The sequence below is a fragment of the Carex rostrata genome, chromosome 22, assembly GCF_964058835.1.
Source record: "Carex rostrata chromosome 22, lpCarRost1.2, whole genome shotgun sequence".
NCBI classification, from domain to species: domain Eukaryota; kingdom Viridiplantae; phylum Streptophyta; class Magnoliopsida; order Poales; family Cyperaceae; genus Carex; species Carex rostrata.
In genome coordinates, this window is record NC_135939.1 from 5,633,997 (window position 1) to 5,652,816 (window position 18,820).

The 18,820-nt window shown below is 32.1% G+C and overlaps 2 protein-coding genes across 2 annotated transcripts; one reads left to right on the forward strand and one right to left on the reverse strand.

Annotated features, from left to right (window-relative positions):
* Positions 1-646: 646 nt before the first annotated feature.
* On the reverse strand, positions 647-976 carry LOC144573763 (uncharacterized). The gene has a single exon (XM_078323512.1). It carries the CDS (start codon positions 974-976, stop codon positions 647-649), a length of 330 nt encoding a protein of 109 aa, XP_078179638.1.
* A 3,646-nt stretch (positions 977-4,622) lies between these two features.
* Positions 4,623-7,162, forward strand: LOC144574155 (uncharacterized). The gene is made up of 3 exons (XM_078324023.1): positions 4,623-5,639; positions 5,945-6,173; positions 6,640-7,162. The coding sequence occupies exons 1-3, from the start codon at positions 4,765-4,767 to the stop codon at positions 6,802-6,804; spliced, it is 1,269 nt and encodes a 422-aa protein (XP_078180149.1). The 5' UTR covers positions 4,623-4,764; the 3' UTR covers positions 6,805-7,162.
* Positions 7,163-18,820: the final 11,658 nt, after the last annotated feature.

Here is an 18,820-nt window from a genome sequence, read left to right on the forward strand (position 1 = left end):
TAAGTGTGATCTAGCATGTCGCATACTATTTTCCGTTAATAAACCCTCTTTTTTTTTTATCAAATTGATTGTGCTGTCTGTAAAATGCATATATACTAATGGAATATTAAATTTTATGAGTATTATAGTATTATTTCACTTTTCATTTGGAATATACTTGTTTCAAATATACATATCAACAGATATTGATAATATGATATTTCTAACGAGGAGGGATCCACTTACACTATTTTTTAGTAATACCAAATTACACTTTACATTTTTAAAGTCCAAACAGTCGATTCAAACTATTCAATATGATGGGATATATTAAAATGTGCTTGTGGATCAAATTTTATATTTTTTATATTTTTTTTTACTATTTATTAACAATAACAACAACAACAACCAAACATTTAGTCCCAAACAAGTTGGGGTAAGCTAGAAATGAAACCCAATCACAATCATACAATAAAAATAAGTAGTCATAAAATAAAAATAAAAATGAAAGTGAAAGTGATAGTGATAATAATAATACTAATATTAACTATATTCTACCTAATCGTAAAGGTCAAAGTCCTAAGCTTACATCCTAAACTCCAAATTCCTACTCCTATGACCTAAGACCTATAATACTATCTCTAAATAATCCCTAACCAGTACTAGGTCATGGTTCTGGTACGTGGATCGCTAGCTTCCACGCGCTCCTGTCTGAAGCCGACTCCTTAGCTATATTCCACTCCTTCAAGTCTTTTTTTACTGCTTCGTCCCATGTCAATCGTGGCCGACCTCTGCCTCTCCCTGTGTTTTCGATACGCCTTATAATTCCAGTACGCACCGGTGCTTCAGGAGGTCTCCTTTGGAGATGTCCAAACCATTTCAAACGATTTTGGATGATCTTCTCTTCAATCGGTGCTACCCCAAGTCTGTCACGTATATCATCATTTCTGATGCGGTCCCGTCTTGTATGTCCACAACTCCAACGCAACATACACATCTATGCTACACTTATCTTCTGAACATGTTGCCTTTTAGTAGCCCAACATTCTGCACCAAAAAATACAACATTTTGCACCATTTTTACTATTTATTAAGATGGATATAAAAATTCAATGGTCTGAAAAACAACGATTTTGTAAGATACTTAATAAATGGTAAAAAAAAATGAAAATTTTGATATGTAAGCACATTTTAATATATTCATTATGTTGAACGGTTTGAATTAACTGTTTGGACTTTGAAAATTTTGAAAATATAGGATTTAATTCGGTGTCACCAATGTTGATGTAAGTAGATCCTCATTTTTAGCAAGCAATTGACTGCTTTTTAACCAATTGTTCCATCTTATATTGTGAACTTTTTTGTACACGGTTTGTTTAGCCTTTTTTTTTTTTTTGTACTAGTGGTACTTTAATTTATTTGGCTGTGAATATGTACAAACATTTTAAATACATCTTATAGAATTTTGAACTTTGTAAATTTGGTGGTTCAACAGTTTTAGATTTGAGCATGGATTTGCTATTATTAATAATTTGTCTTTTAAATAAGCATACAATAGTCATAAATTTCTTTATTCACATTACATTAAGATACAACTCTTATTTGTTACTGTTCAAATAATTTTACAAAAATATAATTATATTATGCGCCTTTTAATTCACTTATGTTATTTATCTTTTTTTTATTAGATGATTGAACACATGATATATTTTTTCTTTTTTGAAAAAAAGAGATTATTGTCTGTTTCATTAAAGAAATTAAATGTTAATTTACAACCATATATCTTCACCGTAACAACTCTGAAATATCATGTCATTAAACACTAAAAATTAGGGTAGCAGTTAAAGTTTTGCTACTTGTGAAAAATATTATACGATCTGTATTTAATTAATTATTTGCTAAATTAACCAGTGTTGTAAATAACGGTATGTGTTTGTCGGACGGACAGGGTACTGTCAAACGATTAATTGAGAATAATCGGCCATACTAAAAAGTAATCAGTTGATTGGTCGGAAAAATTCTACAACAATTTAGTCACCACTAATGACTAATTGACCGATTAATCCGGTTAAACGGACATTTTTTACAACACTGAAATTAACACGGCTTGTTTGAGGACGGTGATATATATTATATATATTCTTTTTGTCATCTAACTTGACGCTTGTATATTAGGTTACCAAATTCTACTGTCCATTAAAATTGAACGTGCTTTTGAGTTTTGAGCGTTGACACGGTGCCAAGAGAGAGAGACAGAGAGAAAACGGAGATATCCTTTTTAATGGACTGGAGACGAACAGAGCAGTTCTAAAATCTGAATTCACTAATTCAGAGTTCTAAACTTTCAAAACTTTAATAAAAAGCCAACAGTGAGTCTATGGTACTATGCATATCACGGGTTGTTACCGTGCTACGGCTCTATATTCGAGTTTTCAAATCTTAACGGTCAATCTGAACCGTTCATCTTGTTATCCATATTAATATGTGTTTGGAGACCAAATTTTACATTTTTTGAAATTTTTTTACTATTTTTTTAGATATTTAGAAAATCACTTGATCTGAAAATTCTGGACCATCCAAAAACAGTGATTTTCAATAAATCTAAAAAAATAGTAAAAAAATTTTCAAAAAATATAAAATTTGGTCTCCAAACACATATTAATATGGATAACAAGATGAACGGTTCAGATTGACCGTTAAGATTTGAAAACTCAAATATAGAGCCGTAGCACGGTGCCAAATCGTAATATGCATAGTACCATAGACTCACTCAAAAGCCAATACTAGCTTCCAAGCAACAGCTAACAGCCCTCATTACACTGCCAGTTATGTGTAGTTGCCAATTTGCCATGAAATATCACGCGGTTCCACTGTGTGGACCCCACTGGAGGGCCTACTGTCAGTGAGACATCGTTGCATCCAGTAATTGTACGGGAGCTTCCGTCTCGAGAGATTATTCGATCAAGTCCCTTTGTTTTTTGTTTTCTAATTGTCTTACACATAATAAAAACATTTTCTGATAATCGTTTGTAAATTTAAGATTTAAATATTGTTAGGTTTTAAAAAGCTCTTAAAAATTAATTCATCAAAAGGAATATTGCATATTGCCTCTAATCTCTAATATCTCAAACAACTTGTAATTAATTTTGTTAATAATTTAAAAAATTAAATAACCAAGTGTGCATTGACACTAAGGTGAATAACAAGTTTATGAGAATGGTCATCAAACCTGTAATTATATTTAAAGCATGTGGCAAATTATTAAAAGAGTGGTGCTAAATTATCATTGACGTAAGTACGCCTGGACTAGATCCACTTTTTTAATGCACATGGTCCATCTTTTTAAAGATGAATCTTATAATGAACAAAATATGAATAAATTTTCACATATAACAAAATCATTTTTTTAATTAGAAAACATGAAAAAAAAATTATCTCCGATTTCACTAAAAAACAAAACCTACAAAGTTTAATCAGATGTGATATCAAATTTCTGGTACTTATCTGCCGGATTTCAAAACATAGCAACCAGTGCATCAGATGCAATCACATACCACCACAATATAAAACTAAAAAAGCTAAACATTTTGCAACATAAAGCCAGCAGCTATCAACACAAACAAGATAACATCAATAACACCTAGCTAAATGTCAAAAACTACTTAATGGACTAAAACATTTTATTCTTAAAAATATACCTTAGACAAAAATTTTGTGCAATTTGAATAAGCAGGAGGCTTCATATATTTTACCAAACTAAAATTTCAATTGCTATCACTATATTATAATTTGAACGTCAACATTCAATAGAAAATTTTGATAAAATTATATATTAATGTTATATACATTTTTATTGAACTCCTCAGCTCTTTATATGGAAAAATGAAAGATGTAAAAGTCTATAATGTAAAAACATTGGACTCCAAGTCTGAAACTAGAGGAGATTTTCAATACCTCATTATATCTCATATTTAATATATTCGTTTTCAAAGTTCAAATCATCAATCCGAACCGCTCAATATAATATGCAAACTAAAATATGTTTAAAGATGAAATTTTAGGATTTTTGAAAATTGCTTACTATTTTTTTAAGATAGGTACAAAACTACTGTTTTCGGACCGTTCAAAACAGTGATTTTGTACCTATTTGAAAAAATAGTAAAAAAAAAATTTTAAAAATTATAAAATTTGGTCTCCAATTATATTTTAACACGGATATATTGTTAAGCGGTTCAGATAGATAGATTAGACTTTCAAAACGAAGATATAAAATATGAAGTGGTATAAAAAAAAAAATAAGGTATTAACCCTCCCCTGGAACTATTACATATGTATTTTAATAACTGGCAAGGAGCGATCCGAAAATTATTCCCAATCGTTCCCTTTCCCTCTCCGCTCCACTAATCGGCATCACCCCAGGTACCTGAGGTGCAAGTTGTGAATTTTGACTGTTCATTTCACTTGGCACGAATCTCAGAGCAGACCTACAGCCTCAACATGCAACGGATTTAGTTTGATATGAATGAAATTGATCTGGACCGTCCGTTGTTTTCAATTGCACCTCCGGTACCTGGTGGTAAAGGACTCCCGCTCCACTGCTCTCCTGGAAAAAGCAAATTTCAATTGTTGAGCCGGTCACCGCAAGGTAACTATAAAAATCTCTCCCAATTGCTTCCCCCTCTCCTCTCTTCCTCTCTTTTCTCACTCCAATTCCCATCTCAAATAAAACCGCCACCAACAAACAAACAACAGAAGAAAAATTAAACCAGCCAACCAATCCAATCCATGGAACCGCAACACAGTCATGGAGGCGGTAAGCTCACCCGAACCCCTTCCTCCCTTCTCCGCTCGCCTACCATCCGATCCTCCTTCCAAGCACTCTCCGTCGTTGATGAAGACGCCTCTCACCACCACCACACACCTCCTTCCAGCCCCAAGCCTAAACCCAAACCCAAACCTAAACCCAAAACCAGACCTAAATCCAACCCAAACTCGATATTCACCCCCTATCGCACATCGACATCTCACCCGTTGTTCCCTCTCCTCCTTCCCCTTCCTTTCCTCCTCCTCCTCTTCGTTGTCATCTCTTACATCAGAGACGACTCTGCTTTCTTTACCAATCTCATATTGGCATGCTTCCTTATGCTCCTAGCCTCGATAATTGCGCGGAAGTCTATGTCTCTGTTCCCAAGACGGCGGCACGTGTCTTGCGTGCAGTGGTTTATTGGAGACGCTGATACAACCACTGGAGCATCCACGCCGAAGAAGGAGAAGACCAATGGGAAGTGTGTCAAAGAAGGGATCGAGTTCTACTCTAATGGGGATTGCTACGAAGGTGAATTTCATCGGGGCCGGTGTAATGGGAGCGGCGTGTACAATTTCTTCGGAAAAGGGAAGTATGAAGGCGATTGGGTTGATGGGAAGTACGATGGATATGGGATCGAGAGTTGGGCAAGGGGAAGTAAGTATAGGGGACAGTATAGGCAGGGATTGAGGCATGGATTTGGTGTGTATAGATTTTATAGCGGGGATAGTTTTGCGGGAGAATGGTTTAATGGTCAGAGCCATGGAATCGGGGTTCAGAGCTGCTCTGATGGGAGTTCTTATTACGGCGAATTCAAGTGTGGAGTGAAGCATGGTCTTGGGTGCTACCATTTCAGGTAATTGTTGCATCAAAGATTTCAAATTTGAAACAAAGGTCATAACTTGCTATCTTTTTAATGAGAAATTTGGACTTTTCAGTCTTAGGTTTTTGTTAATTAATCTTGTTGTTTGTTGAATAGAACAGTAGGCCTGGATGGGGTAGTTTGTCTTGGTTTCTCCTCTATGTTTTTAATATGATATTTTATGCTGTAGCTATTCTATTGAGAAAAGGTCAAACCTTGGCTACGGAACTTTCTCATTTCTAATTTACTATCTTATGGTGACAGGAGCCTTATTTTGATTTTGTCAAATTGAATTTCAGGAATGGGGATAGATACTGCGGGGAGTATTTTGGAGATAAAATTCATGGCTTTGGCATATACAACTTTGCGAATGGCCATTGCTATGAGGGTTCCTGGCACGAGGGAAAGAAACAAGGTTTTGGCATGTATACCTTCAGAAACGGGGATGTCAGATCAGGTGAATGGGATTGCGGGTCTTTAAAAACCCCGCAACCTGCTTCCGACCCATCTGTTCAGCGCGCTGTACTGGTATTTATCTATTTCAGTTTGATTTGATTCAATCATTGAATACCTGGAAGTAGTTAAAAGTGATACTTTTTTACCTGGATTAAATGAACCCGATAATAGTGTTGTTGTAGACATGGTGAATCCTAAATTTCAGGTGGAAATTCCTCAACTTCTGAAAGAAATCACAATTTTAGTTGGTATTATCTAGAAATAGTTTGTTTAATCACAATTATATACTCCCATTCGCCGAAGAAAACTATGACCTATATTTTCAGTTGAATTTTCCTTGTCTGATTACCCTATTTTAACCGGAGTTGGCACTATTCCTCCAAAAAAAGTAATTAGAAGGAAATTTTAGTCCTTGATCTTGTTATTTCAATAAATTCAAAATTGAACCCGCAGTTCTGTAACTGGAGTTATATGTCTACAATGATAACCAAATTTGATTTCAGTTTCTGATATCCGCATTACATGAAATCCTTTTCAGGCTGCTAGAAAAGTGGCCGAAAATGCGATGCGGGTCCACCGGGTGGATGAGCAGGTCAACAAGGCGGTCAATGCAGCCAACCGTGCAGCTACTTCTGCACGAGTTGCTGCAATCAAGGCTGTCCAAAATCGAATCGACGGCAAGTTTTGTGACACTGACGATTAGAATTTTTTTAACCTTTTTTTTTTCCTCCTTTCTAACTGTAAATTAGGTTTATGAATATTACTGCTAGTAGTCGGTAGTACCATATAACTAGTGCGAGAGACTTTGCGACCAGGTACGGCAAACGAACGGTACCTACCTGAGTCGGAGAGGCAAAATTGTAAAGAGAGAAAGTAAGATAAGGATGCTTCTTTCTCTTTTCCTCCCCTGGCCCCTGGAAGTTTCAAATGTTTCATTGAAACAGATGCTTAGGCTTTTTTTTTTTTTTTTTGCTGTGTTTTCAGATTTTCACCAATGTATATAGGTCAATCAATCGATGTTGTTCAATTTGAAATTTCAAATGAAGCTTCTTTCAGCCTTTATTGCTTTCTTCTGTTCTGTTCGAGGCCTGGATACTGTGTACTGTGCATGGTTAGTTACAAGGTACATGGTAGTTATTATAAACATACCCAACCTTTTGGTCTCCGAAAAATCTCCGAACTCTCAAAATTGATAGCCAACGCTACTGGTATTGGATTTGATATGGTTGACATGTGGGACCAGACCAGGCAGCAGTTGGCAAGCTGGTGGATAAATTGTGGGGAAGAGATAGGAAAGAAGGTGGATGCATAAACAATAGTATGGATTAGATGTGGCCCCATGTGAGGTGATTCTTGGATGTAATAATGGTCGCCTATGAGCACATGGGAGACCGTAACTTTTACCACTAATCACATCTGGAAGAAGACTGTTAGGTCGATTCGCTCGCTGTTTGCATCTTTTGCCCCCACGCCTGATTTTCTGTTGCGTTTTCTGTGTAGAAAGATATCTCAGCTGTGTTCGCCTGATCTCTAATTTTTGGTACTTGGTACCATAGTCACAAGATTTGCGAATTAAAACTGAATAATTCGTCTTTTTGGTGATATCGAATTGAACGCCAAATTATTCAGTTGACCAAACTTTGACAGAATTAAACCCGAATAATTCACGAATTTTATGAATATTTTCTGAATTTTACGAATTATTTGTGAATTTTTCCCGAACTTTTTTTTTTGCTCTCTTGAAGGACTGAGATTTTTGGTCCGGATAATTCTGAATCATTCATGAATTATAATTAAATTATTCCCGAATCACAAACTTTTGACCTCGCCGAACCGAACCCTAATAATTTATTTGTCACTATGCTTGGTACTTGGTAGGTTTGATGCCAGTTTGAAGTTTTCAATTCTGAATTCTTGATTTCAGTTCAGAATTTCACATGGTCATTTCATGTGCTACTTTGATGCAGTGAAGGACAGCAAATATATATATATTTATATAATATTAAAAAAGTAATTAAGAAAGAAACATTAGTGTGGTAGGAAAAGTGGTTTGGTAAGGTCTCATAGTTAACATTATTTAAATAGAATGAGTCCCCAAAGCTAAATTGTAATTATGGCAAGCAAAGCAGCACTTTACAATCCACAAATCAAATTAGGTATTCACATTATCTGAGGTCATTCAAAATGAATACATACATATTCTTAAAGCGCGAATCTTAAAGATCAAAATCCAATTGCAACAGTAAGTACTGTTAAACAACAGGCAGAGATCATGATTTCCACCTTTGAACTTCTGGATCTGAACCCTCCAAGGACCCTACTTGGTTCCAGCCAAATGTGCTTTTATAGCATGGCAATATGGCATGCATGAGGTCCACTTCTTGTTTTAATCTTTTTGTAGGGTGTAACTTTAAAATTAAAACAATGAATGAATTTAGAAAGTGAGAAATATTCAATTCAATTAGGCTGGTCCATTGTATGATCTATCTCAGATTCAACCACCCCAACTTGTAATCTGTCATCTCCATTTCTGGGCTCGATAAGGTAAAGTTGTGTCATTTATATTTATTTAATTCTTCTCATATAATTGACTATACCCTTATGATTTACATGATGATTAGATGTGGGCTAATTAATGTCAGGTATCATACACTGTATGTTTCAATAGTAAATGCATTGAGATTTGGTCTTATTCTCTTAATCTGATCTTGAATATTATAATTACATTGATAATGGACTAAGGACAAGGTATACATTTATGAGAGAAGGTATAGTATGTTCTGTTTGTCATTTAAAAAAAAAAGATCCCAATGTAAGAAAAAGTTGACTGTAGAATAATTAAATATTCTTGTAGGGACTGGTAGCAATCAACCTGTCTGGTGCTGTATTAATTTCTTCAAAAAGAATATACATACATGATGCACAAGTATATATCCTTATTGCATACTATATATATATATGCATCCTATTTAATAATATATATATATATATATATATATATATCCATTTCTTAATGTTCGACCTTATCCAAGCCCATGTAATTGGAAGAGAAGAGCATTTAATGTATGTGGTGTTGTTTTCCTCAGCTTAAACTGGTAAACTGGGACCTTCTTTGCTTATATGATTCAAATGCCTTACCTTCCACCGTGAAGTGGACGCATAGCAGCCAAGAAAAAATTGTGGCAATCTTTTGTCTTTTATTTGTAGAAATTAATTCTTGATTTCTTGGATAAGAGCATGACTAGGATGATGAATAGAGGAATAACAGTGCGGTTTCTCTCATTATCTGATTTCATTTTGGGTTGGAATGATCAAACTTGAGCAGTTGACTCTACTATTTAAGACATAAATGATACAAAATTACACGTAAGTGGTCTTTATCCACTACTGTTTCACACACAAAAAACTTGTTTTTGTAGTACAAATTTGAGCTGTCAGATTTATAATAGACAAGTTGAACTGGAAAACATGTGTTGTTAAGTTGTGATGATTATTTATTGGGGTTATTTATATAAAAAAAAACTGGTTTGAATTGGGCAAGCAAATCAGAGGCCTCGGATTGGATATAAAAAAATTCGCGTTGAAAAAAAAAAAAAAACTTAAATTACTTCCAAACGTAAGAATAAATTCCGAATTGATAGTGTATTAATTAGGAGTGACTAAATCACCCCTACAAATAAACAAAATTAGTAATTTTGGTTTTGGTTTTTTATATTTTTTGAATATTTATACTTTTTAGTCTCCTTGTAAAATAAAATTATACTACTTTAATTTATTCAGTTTTCAATCTTAATTTTCTAAATCCGTCCCTGATATTGCTTATTATTTTGCGTTCAGTTGCTGGACAAATGATAGTTACTGGAATAATAATCAGAAAATAACCATTGGCAGTTGACAAATTAAGATAAATTTTATCAGGGTCTTAAATAGCGCGCTGTAATGCTGCTATAGTATTTTCAGACCATAAAAGCTATGATGCTATCGGCGCTATAGCGGTGCAATATGACAATGACACCATTTTTTCAACCGTTTTTACTATAACACAATAAACACTATTTAAATCTTTCAAATTTACCAACAATTTATGATGAAAATTATATATTGGCTTGTATATCTATATTGTGGGAGAGAGAGAAAAAGAATCAGGTATGTATGATGATTGATGATTGATGATAAAGACAAAAGAAAATATTTAATACACCAAGTACAAATTAAAAGAATGAGAAGTTTTGTTGTATTGTACATCAATACAAGAAAATGGGAGCTAGTACTAATCATGGCATATTTTTCTCTCACTTTGTTTTCTTTTTTATTATTTTATCATTGAAGATAAGGATTTGACTGTGACCCTGGCTGATGTTGTAATCTGTGGCGTATTTAATGATTTATGAACATCTGCTGACACAGATGTTTGCTTGAATAGGAAGAGTCGAAGAGAGCACTCTTTTGTTTACTTTCTATATTTCCTCTCAAGAGATTGAAAAAAGGAGCCTTTAATTAACAAAAATAAATAAATAACAGAATGCAGGAAATTTCTTTTATAAACCATAATTATAATTTTTTTTTATGAAACTAATATGATTACTTTTTTTTTTTACAAAAACCATAAAAATTGAAATGCTATTTCTTTTTTTTTGGGACCGAATTGTCATTTCGGTCTCAGCCGTTTTCACAGATTTCGAGAAAAAAATACGTCTAAAAAATTGTAAAAATACTTGGGACCGAATTGCCATTTCAGTCCCCAAAAAAAATTCGGGACCGAAATAGTATTTCGAGTCTTATGATTTTTGTAAAAAAAAAAAAAAAATTAATCATGTTGGTTTCATAAAATTCTTTTTTCTAATTATGATTTATAAAAAAAATTTAAATGCAGGACCCATACAGGTTTGGAAAATTTTCACTTATATCCATCAAACAATTCAAATTAGTAAGAAAATATATGAGATATATAATTTTAGAAGCAAAAAAAATTAGTAAGAAAATTATATAGTTTAAAACCAACCTATTACTAGAGGGACGCTATTGACACAGAATCCTTATTTTCGCCATTGATATATCATTTTTAGATTCCAATTATATTATTTATCTTATTTTCTTTTAAAAAAAACTTAATTGCTTAGGAGCTAATTATTCTGATATTTTTGACAAACAAATTAGGGGAGACCAAAGTTGCTGAAATAAATTAATTTTACTTAGATGATGGGGGAAACATGTATAAAATAAAATAAAATAAATAAAACATATATTAAAAGGATATATCACATCAGGAAGTTGCACATGAATTATGGAAAGTAGAATTATATATTGGACGGTCATGAGTCATTACTTTATTTGTCAGCAAATATCATTTTTCTTTCTGACCCTTTCTTTTCACTTGTGCATATATAGACACTTCTTGTTGAACAAAAAATGGATAAATTGTTCCTGTATTCATTAAATTTTTTTATTTTCATTTTCTTCATCAAATTTTTCGTAGGAAATGAGAAATAATTTCAAATTTAGATGGACAAATAAGACCGAAATTTTTATTTATACCATATTAAAAAAAAAAAAACCAACTCAAATTCTGGAGATTTCCAAAAACAAATAGACTGCATAATGGTTTGGCGGCCTCATTATTGGGGGGGGGGGGGGGGGGGGGGCTCCAAATAGTTTGGATGCCCCTCAAAAATATAAATATATTTTATAACATAGTGCATTTATAGGTTTGTGGGGGAGGGCCGGAGGGGGACTCCAAATCAATATGCGGCACCTCAAGAATGAGGCCGCCAAACCATGCATTCTGCGTCGTGAGTATTTTTAGAAAATCTCCATTTTTATTTTTGGGTAAAAGTGGAAATATTCCACCAGTTTCATTGCGAAATTACAAAGTTCATACAAAATTAGTGCAAAACATCAAATATAGACCTAACTAGTGGAACCTCAACCACTAGGAACTACCATCCACAAAACACAAAACATAAGAACATAAAAGAATATCCCTAAGATACAAAACTAACATAAGAGCAAAAACACAAGAAAATCCACTAAATGTCACTAATATCACTAATATCACTCAGAAGGGACGATCCTTCTAAACCAAGAGAAGGGTCCACGTCTGAATCCAATCGAGGACTGGATCTGTCCTGTGAGTCCGAGTCTGGTAGAACTATCATAGTGCTTATCTGAGTCAAAAAAGAAACATCAAAAGACAAAATTAATGATAACTTGAAATAAGAATTATCTAAACGGTCTTTACACCAATATGATGTCATAGCAATAATAGAAGATGCCACATTTAGGGCCCGTTCGGTGAACACTGTTCACAGTGGGAAATTTTTTTTTGCTCAGAGATAAGTTTTTATTTCCACGGTGAACAGTAAAATTCAGTTCAAAATTTTTGATTCCCACACCCATTCCTATTCCCTACTGGGCTGCCGAACGGGCCCTTAGAAAATCTCCATAAATTATGGTTTTTTTATCCAATAATAATTTAATATATTTCACGGTTATTTTGTGACAGATCCGTTTTCGTGTTGAGGGCAACAAGTCAATGCTCTGAAGTCATAACTCAGTCAGAAATCAGAATATCCTCTTATTACCTATATGGGTTTAGAAAATTAGAAGTTATAAGATATGTTTGGTTGCCGTGCTTCAGTTGCGTTTATTTGGGAGCAAAGCTGGCCGATTTTTTTTATTAATATTCAAAAAACAAATAAAATTTAAAAAAAATATACAAATCCCGAATAAATTTCAAAAAATACCCAAACCGGTTATCCAATAACCGGATTTGGGACAAATGTCCGGTTAACGAATTCCCGGACTCAAAAAATAAATCCGGTTAACCGTTACCCGGAAAGTTATATTTTTTTTTTAAAAAAATAAAAAATCCGGTTAATGGTTAACCGGACTCATATATATATATTTTTTTTTAAAGTTGTGTTTTTTTTAAAACATAATTTTTTTTATTTTTTGTATTGAAATATTAGAAATGTTGAATATATTTCTTTAAAAATAGATGGAATAAATATAATTTAATTTATTAGAAAGACTGCAACAAATAACCCGGATTAATATTTTTCAGGCCGGATTTTTTGCGGCTGTAAGAAAAATTAATATATTTCTTTATGTGTTATTGGAAAAAAATAAAAATGCTTAGATTCTGAGTTATTGATTCCGGTTCAAAAGTCACTTCTATGTAATCCAGAAAATATTGTGATCTTTCTAGGATATTTAATTTATGAAAAATTGTATCTATTTTTGAAAAAAAACAAAAACTTTAAGTTATTAATTATTGTTATTAAAAAAAATTATTAAAATAGATACAACTTTTTATAAATTAAATGTCCTAGAAGGATCACAATATTTTCTGGATTACATAGAAGTGACTTTTGAACCGGGATCAATAACTCAGAATCTAAGCATTTTTTTTTCCAATAACACATAAAGAAATATATTAATTTTTCTTACAGCCGCGAAAAATCCAGCCTGAAAAATATTGATCCGGGTTATTTGTTGCAGTCTTTCTAATAAATCAAATTATATTGTATTCCATCTATTTTTAAAGAAATATATTCAACATTTCTAATATTTCAATACAAAAAATAAAAAAATTTCTGTTTAAAAAAAAACAACTTTAAAAAAAAAATGAGTCCGGTTAACCATTAACCGAATTTTTTATTTTAAAAAATAAATAAAATAAAAATATAACTTTCCGGTTAACGGTTAACCGGATTTATTTTTTGAGTCCGGGAATCTGTTAACCGGACATTTGTCTCAAATCCGATTATTGGATAACCGGTTTGGGTATTTTTTGAAATTTATTCGGGATTTGTATATTTTTTAAAATTTTATTTGTTTTTTGGATATTAATAAAAAAATCGGCAAAGCTGGTGTGGAAAAATAAATAAAAGCTTATATATAGATGTTACACAAGAAAGATAAGTATAAAAATAAATGAAGAAAAGGAAGAAAATGCAAGTGGTCATAGAAAAGAAGAAGTTTAAATTAAATTAAATTAAATAATTAAATACTAGTTTTGAGATGTGCTGTCATCTGGAAACTGCAAAGAATATAAAATTTGAAAATTTAAAATAGAAAAGTAAGAAATCATAGTGGAACAATAAACTTAATTCAAATAGCGTTTTTAATTTTATACATGATATTATATGGTAAATTATAGTTTTCTATTCACAAGTTCGTTTAGATTTAGACTGAGGTTATATATTTAATTAAACAAGTTCTTATCAAGTGTGAGATAAAACAAATAGTTAGTAGCATTCTTGCGTAAACGACATATTAATTTAGGCATTTTAAAAATGACACCTGGCATTTAAATTAGCTGCAAGTATCAAGATTTGTTCAATTGTTTTTAATTACAAGGTATGACAACAATATATTTTCTCTTTAATCTCAATGTATTAATTATTGATTAGTTGCTAATGTTGACAAGGATGAAACCGATTGAAGAAAATAATTAGGGATTAGATAAATGTCGCTATTTAGTCTCTTTATTGATGATTAATAAATGAAACATAAATAATATTAAATTTAATATTCTGGAATAATTGGACCTGATAGAATAAAAAAAGTGCTCCACAAAATTTGCAAGCATTAGTTGCCCATTTGCTATCAGTAAAATTATTTTTGGGAACCATTTTCATTGCCAGATTTTTTATTAAAAAAGAAATGATTTTGACTAGTCTATTTTTATTACTTTTATCATTGTGTTAGATTTCAAATCTATGAATCATTTGCAGTGAGTAGGACATTAACTTAGTTAATTATTTTAGGGGAGAGGGGGGTTTCCGATGGGCATCGGACCAAATCCTGTTCGATGGGCTGTTAGAACCGTCGGATCTGCTTTAGAATTCGTGCCCACAATTTCACGTCTGCTTTAAAATCCGTATACACGAATCCTAAAGCAGATCTGACGGTTCCAAAAGCCCATCGAACAGGATTTGGTCCGATGCCCATCGGACACCCCTCTCTCCCCTATTTTAGATGTAATTTTTTTCCCAAGCAAATATATTAAAAACCAATCTACGGTATAAATTTAGAGAAGGAAATACGTGACACGCTGTGACGTGATGTGATAAACACGTTGTGATTTGCTCATGTGATGTGACGTGATGTGATGTAAATTAGTCACGCCAAACTTTTTTTTTTCTATTTTAATTTAAATTGTTGAAAATACCAAAAAATATATTGTAAAAAATATGAATTTTTTTTTAAATAAATAAATAATGTTGCAATTTTTTTTTTTAGGAAAGACAGTTTGGACATTTTACATTACATTCAAATCATAAATATCCATTAGACTAAACTAGAGAAAATAAAAATCAGTACTGCATGAACCTAAACTAAAAGAGAAACCTGGATATTCTATGAGTACCAAAAAAATTGGATACTCTATGTTTCGTACCGTAATGTGACCACGTGACGTGATTGATTTCCGTGACGTGTAATTTTCGCTCGAATACAATCATATCACACGAATGGTCACGTTACGCAACACGCGAATCACCTCACATAATCGACACACATGACATGACGTTCCGTGACGCAACTGATCACGCTGTAACTAATTTCCTTCTCTAGATATAATAACAAAAAACAACACTTTCTATGTAGAAGGTTCTCCATCATTCTCTCTCTCAAAAAAAAGAACTCTAAAATATATAAGATCGAGTCCAAATGACAAATACAAACTATTGGAACTAAACTACTTAACGAGGAATTCAGATTCTCCCCGATACCGTAATAGAGAATCTTTTATAATTATTGGATCTGGACTGTTTTTTTAACTTGGCACGAATCACAAAGCCCATTAATATTGCCCCTATGCTAGCTCGAATCTCAAAACTTAAAGTGAATGGAATCTTTTACAATATTGAAGATGATACTTATCCTTTAAAGAATCGTCAAATTTATTAATTTTAAATTAATTCAGTTTTGTTCAACCATTATAACTTCCATGATCTCACTGCCTGAAAAAGTTCTTTTGACTTCATACTCCTTGCAAGTATATTGCATTTAAACAAATGTAGATAGCTTTGTATAAATTCAACAACAGTCCCTACAAAGACAGATTCAAAAAATTTAAATATTTCTTTTGATGCACTGTCTGTCTAAGGAACTTTTAATTTGCAATCGTCCATTTCATATTTGCTTTATTTTTTTTGTTTGTCTTTACTCATTTTGTCATTCTCTCCCTAGAAAATTCAAAGGCGCCAACCCTGTAGTTGGTAAGAAAGTAACATTGAAGAAACAATTATTTCATTTTAAACTGTTTTCAAAGGATGACAACATCAAATAGTGTTGCATGTACTAATTAAGATATTCTTCTGTACCTTTGTAAGCCAAGGCATTAACTTTGCCTTTGCCTTTGCCTCTATCAAGTCTTAAAGATATTCACAAAGTACCTTTCACTGAAAACTTGTCGTTTCCTCGCCTCCTTTTGCATTTCTAGGGTTCTTTGTCTATCAGAAAACCAGAGGCTGATTGCCTGATTCCCCACGGGCAGGCGCAGCTAAACGAGACTAGAGGGAATTTTTTTTATCAGTGGAAATCAGATGTACGGAGATAAAAAAGAGTATATCGTTTTCAATAAATATACAAAAATCTGATTTATTGAGTCAAATTCAAATATTATGGATCATATTCAATGATGCAGATTCATATATATATATTTTGTTTTTGAGTTTGGATCTGGACTGTTCGACAGATCCACAGATGAGGCTGATTGCCTGATTCCATATCAGAAAATCAGAGGCAGATTCATGTTTTTCTTTTTTTATTTTCCTCTGATCCATAGATGATCCCAAAAAAAATATAATATTTAGATCTGGGCCATTGAGTCAGATCCATATATTTTGAATTTGACTTAATAAGTCAGATCTTTTTATACTTATTGAATCTGGACCATTCTGTACATCTGAATTTAATAATTTCTATAAATAAAAGCTTATCTTTTTTTTTTATTAAAAATGCCAAAGATGCCACCAATGATAAGTTGATAATAATACTGTCATTTTCTTGCATAGGGAATGTATCCGGCCATAATAGATGAACGAAATAGCTAATGGATTTTTTTTACACTGCACATTGATAGCAGCCTTTGATCTATTGATACATACAATACTTTCTGTGTGGAAGACAAAGTTGCGGGTTCGAAATTTAAATGAAAGATCCATTGTAGATAAGAAATAGTTGAATACATTAACCTTTCTGTTTCAAATATATTTCATTATATCAATTGTACCATTTAAAGATTATGTTTTATTTCACTACTGTGTCTGTTCGATCTGCACTAAAATTTGTTCGGATGAGGGCATTCGTCACTGGATCAAGTATGTTTGGTTGCAATATGATCTTAGAATAGCTAGAATAGCAAAATTGGCATTTGTTTTATTAGAATAGATTTTTTCAATTTTTTGTGAGAATAACTTGTTCTAAAAAGACAAACAAATTTGATTTCCTATTTCAGCTATTCTAATTCAATCAAACACCGAATAACTTGTTTTAAAAAGTAGCCTATTCTCATTGCAATCAAACATACCTTTATTAGTGAATAAGAAGGAAATAGAGCAATCTATTTGAGGATTTTGTGTTTTGTAAATTTATTTGGACTAAAGGGAAATTTCTTTTCGACTGTTGTTTGAGAATTTACATGCACTAAATTGTTGTTGTTAGATTGTTCTATTTTCTAATTAATTTGGATGGGACCAGCATTCTGCAAATAATTGCTGGACTAATTTATATCTTCCATTTAGCTGACAGAATTGTAATCTGTGCTTCTGTGAGTTGGTAAATGTAAATGGTACAATTTATAGAGTGCCGACCCGAAGAATGTCGTAGATTGGAAGGAAAGGAGGAGACAAAATCTGCCAAGCCGAGAAAATCTGATGAACAAACTCTTCTTTTTTTATCTGTGTTTTGTGTTTTGTCGGAAGAAGGGAAATTAGATTAGCGTAGTGAGAAAGTAAGATTAAGTTATTTTTTATTATCTTTCATAAATTATAAAAAATAATAATTTTTTAAAAAAAAAATAGCAAAATTTTGTATTCTACAAGTTGATTGTTTACACAATTTACTGAGCTACTTAGATTAAAGTTTGAAATTTATACGATAAGGTTTTGAAACCGTAGCATAGAAGATCTTATGCTATCTATAGCACCTAAGCCTTACTCAATATTATAATACGGATCAATTAGTGTTATGAATTTATATTTCTATTTTTAAAATTTAAATAGTACCGTTAAACATGATGTCCATGTAAAATGTTCTTTGGAAACCAAAATCACTTTTTTTTTTACTATATTTTGATAAGTAGAAGATCACTCCTTTGGATGGTCCACAATTTTTAGATCTAGTGATTCTATGTATTAAAAAAAAATGTAAAATTTAGTTCTAAGTACATTTTTATATGGTGATCATGTTTAACGGTTTTTTTAAAATTTTAAAAATAGAAATATGAATCCATAGCAAAGTTGATCTGTAATATGGATATTATAATGTAATATTATAATACGGATCAATTAGTGTTATGAATTTATATTTCTATTTTTAAAATTTAAAATTAGTGTTATCAATTAGTGTTACTCAATTAGTACCGTTAAACGCGATGTCCATGTAAAATGTTCTTTGGGAACCAAAATCACTATTTTTTTTACTATATTTTGATAAGTAGAAGATCACTCCTTTGATGGTCCACAATTTTTAGATCTAGTGATTTTATG

Excerpts from the sequence above, each read along its gene's own strand:
- LOC144573763 (XM_078323512.1), bottom strand. The coding sequence starts at position 976 with ATGTGTATGTTGCGTTGGAGTTGTGGACATACAAGACGGGACCGCATC.
- LOC144574155 (XM_078324023.1), top strand. The coding sequence starts at position 4,765 with ATGGAACCGCAACACAGTCATGGAGGCGGTAAGCTCACCCGAACCCCT. Across the intron at positions 5,640-5,944 it reads CTTGGGTGCTACCATTTCAG|GAATGGGGATAGATACTGCG; the intron begins GTAATTGTTGCA and ends ATTGAATTTCAG. Across the intron at positions 6,174-6,639 it reads CTGTTCAGCGCGCTGTACTG|GCTGCTAGAAAAGTGGCCGA; the intron begins GTATTTATCTAT and ends AATCCTTTTCAG.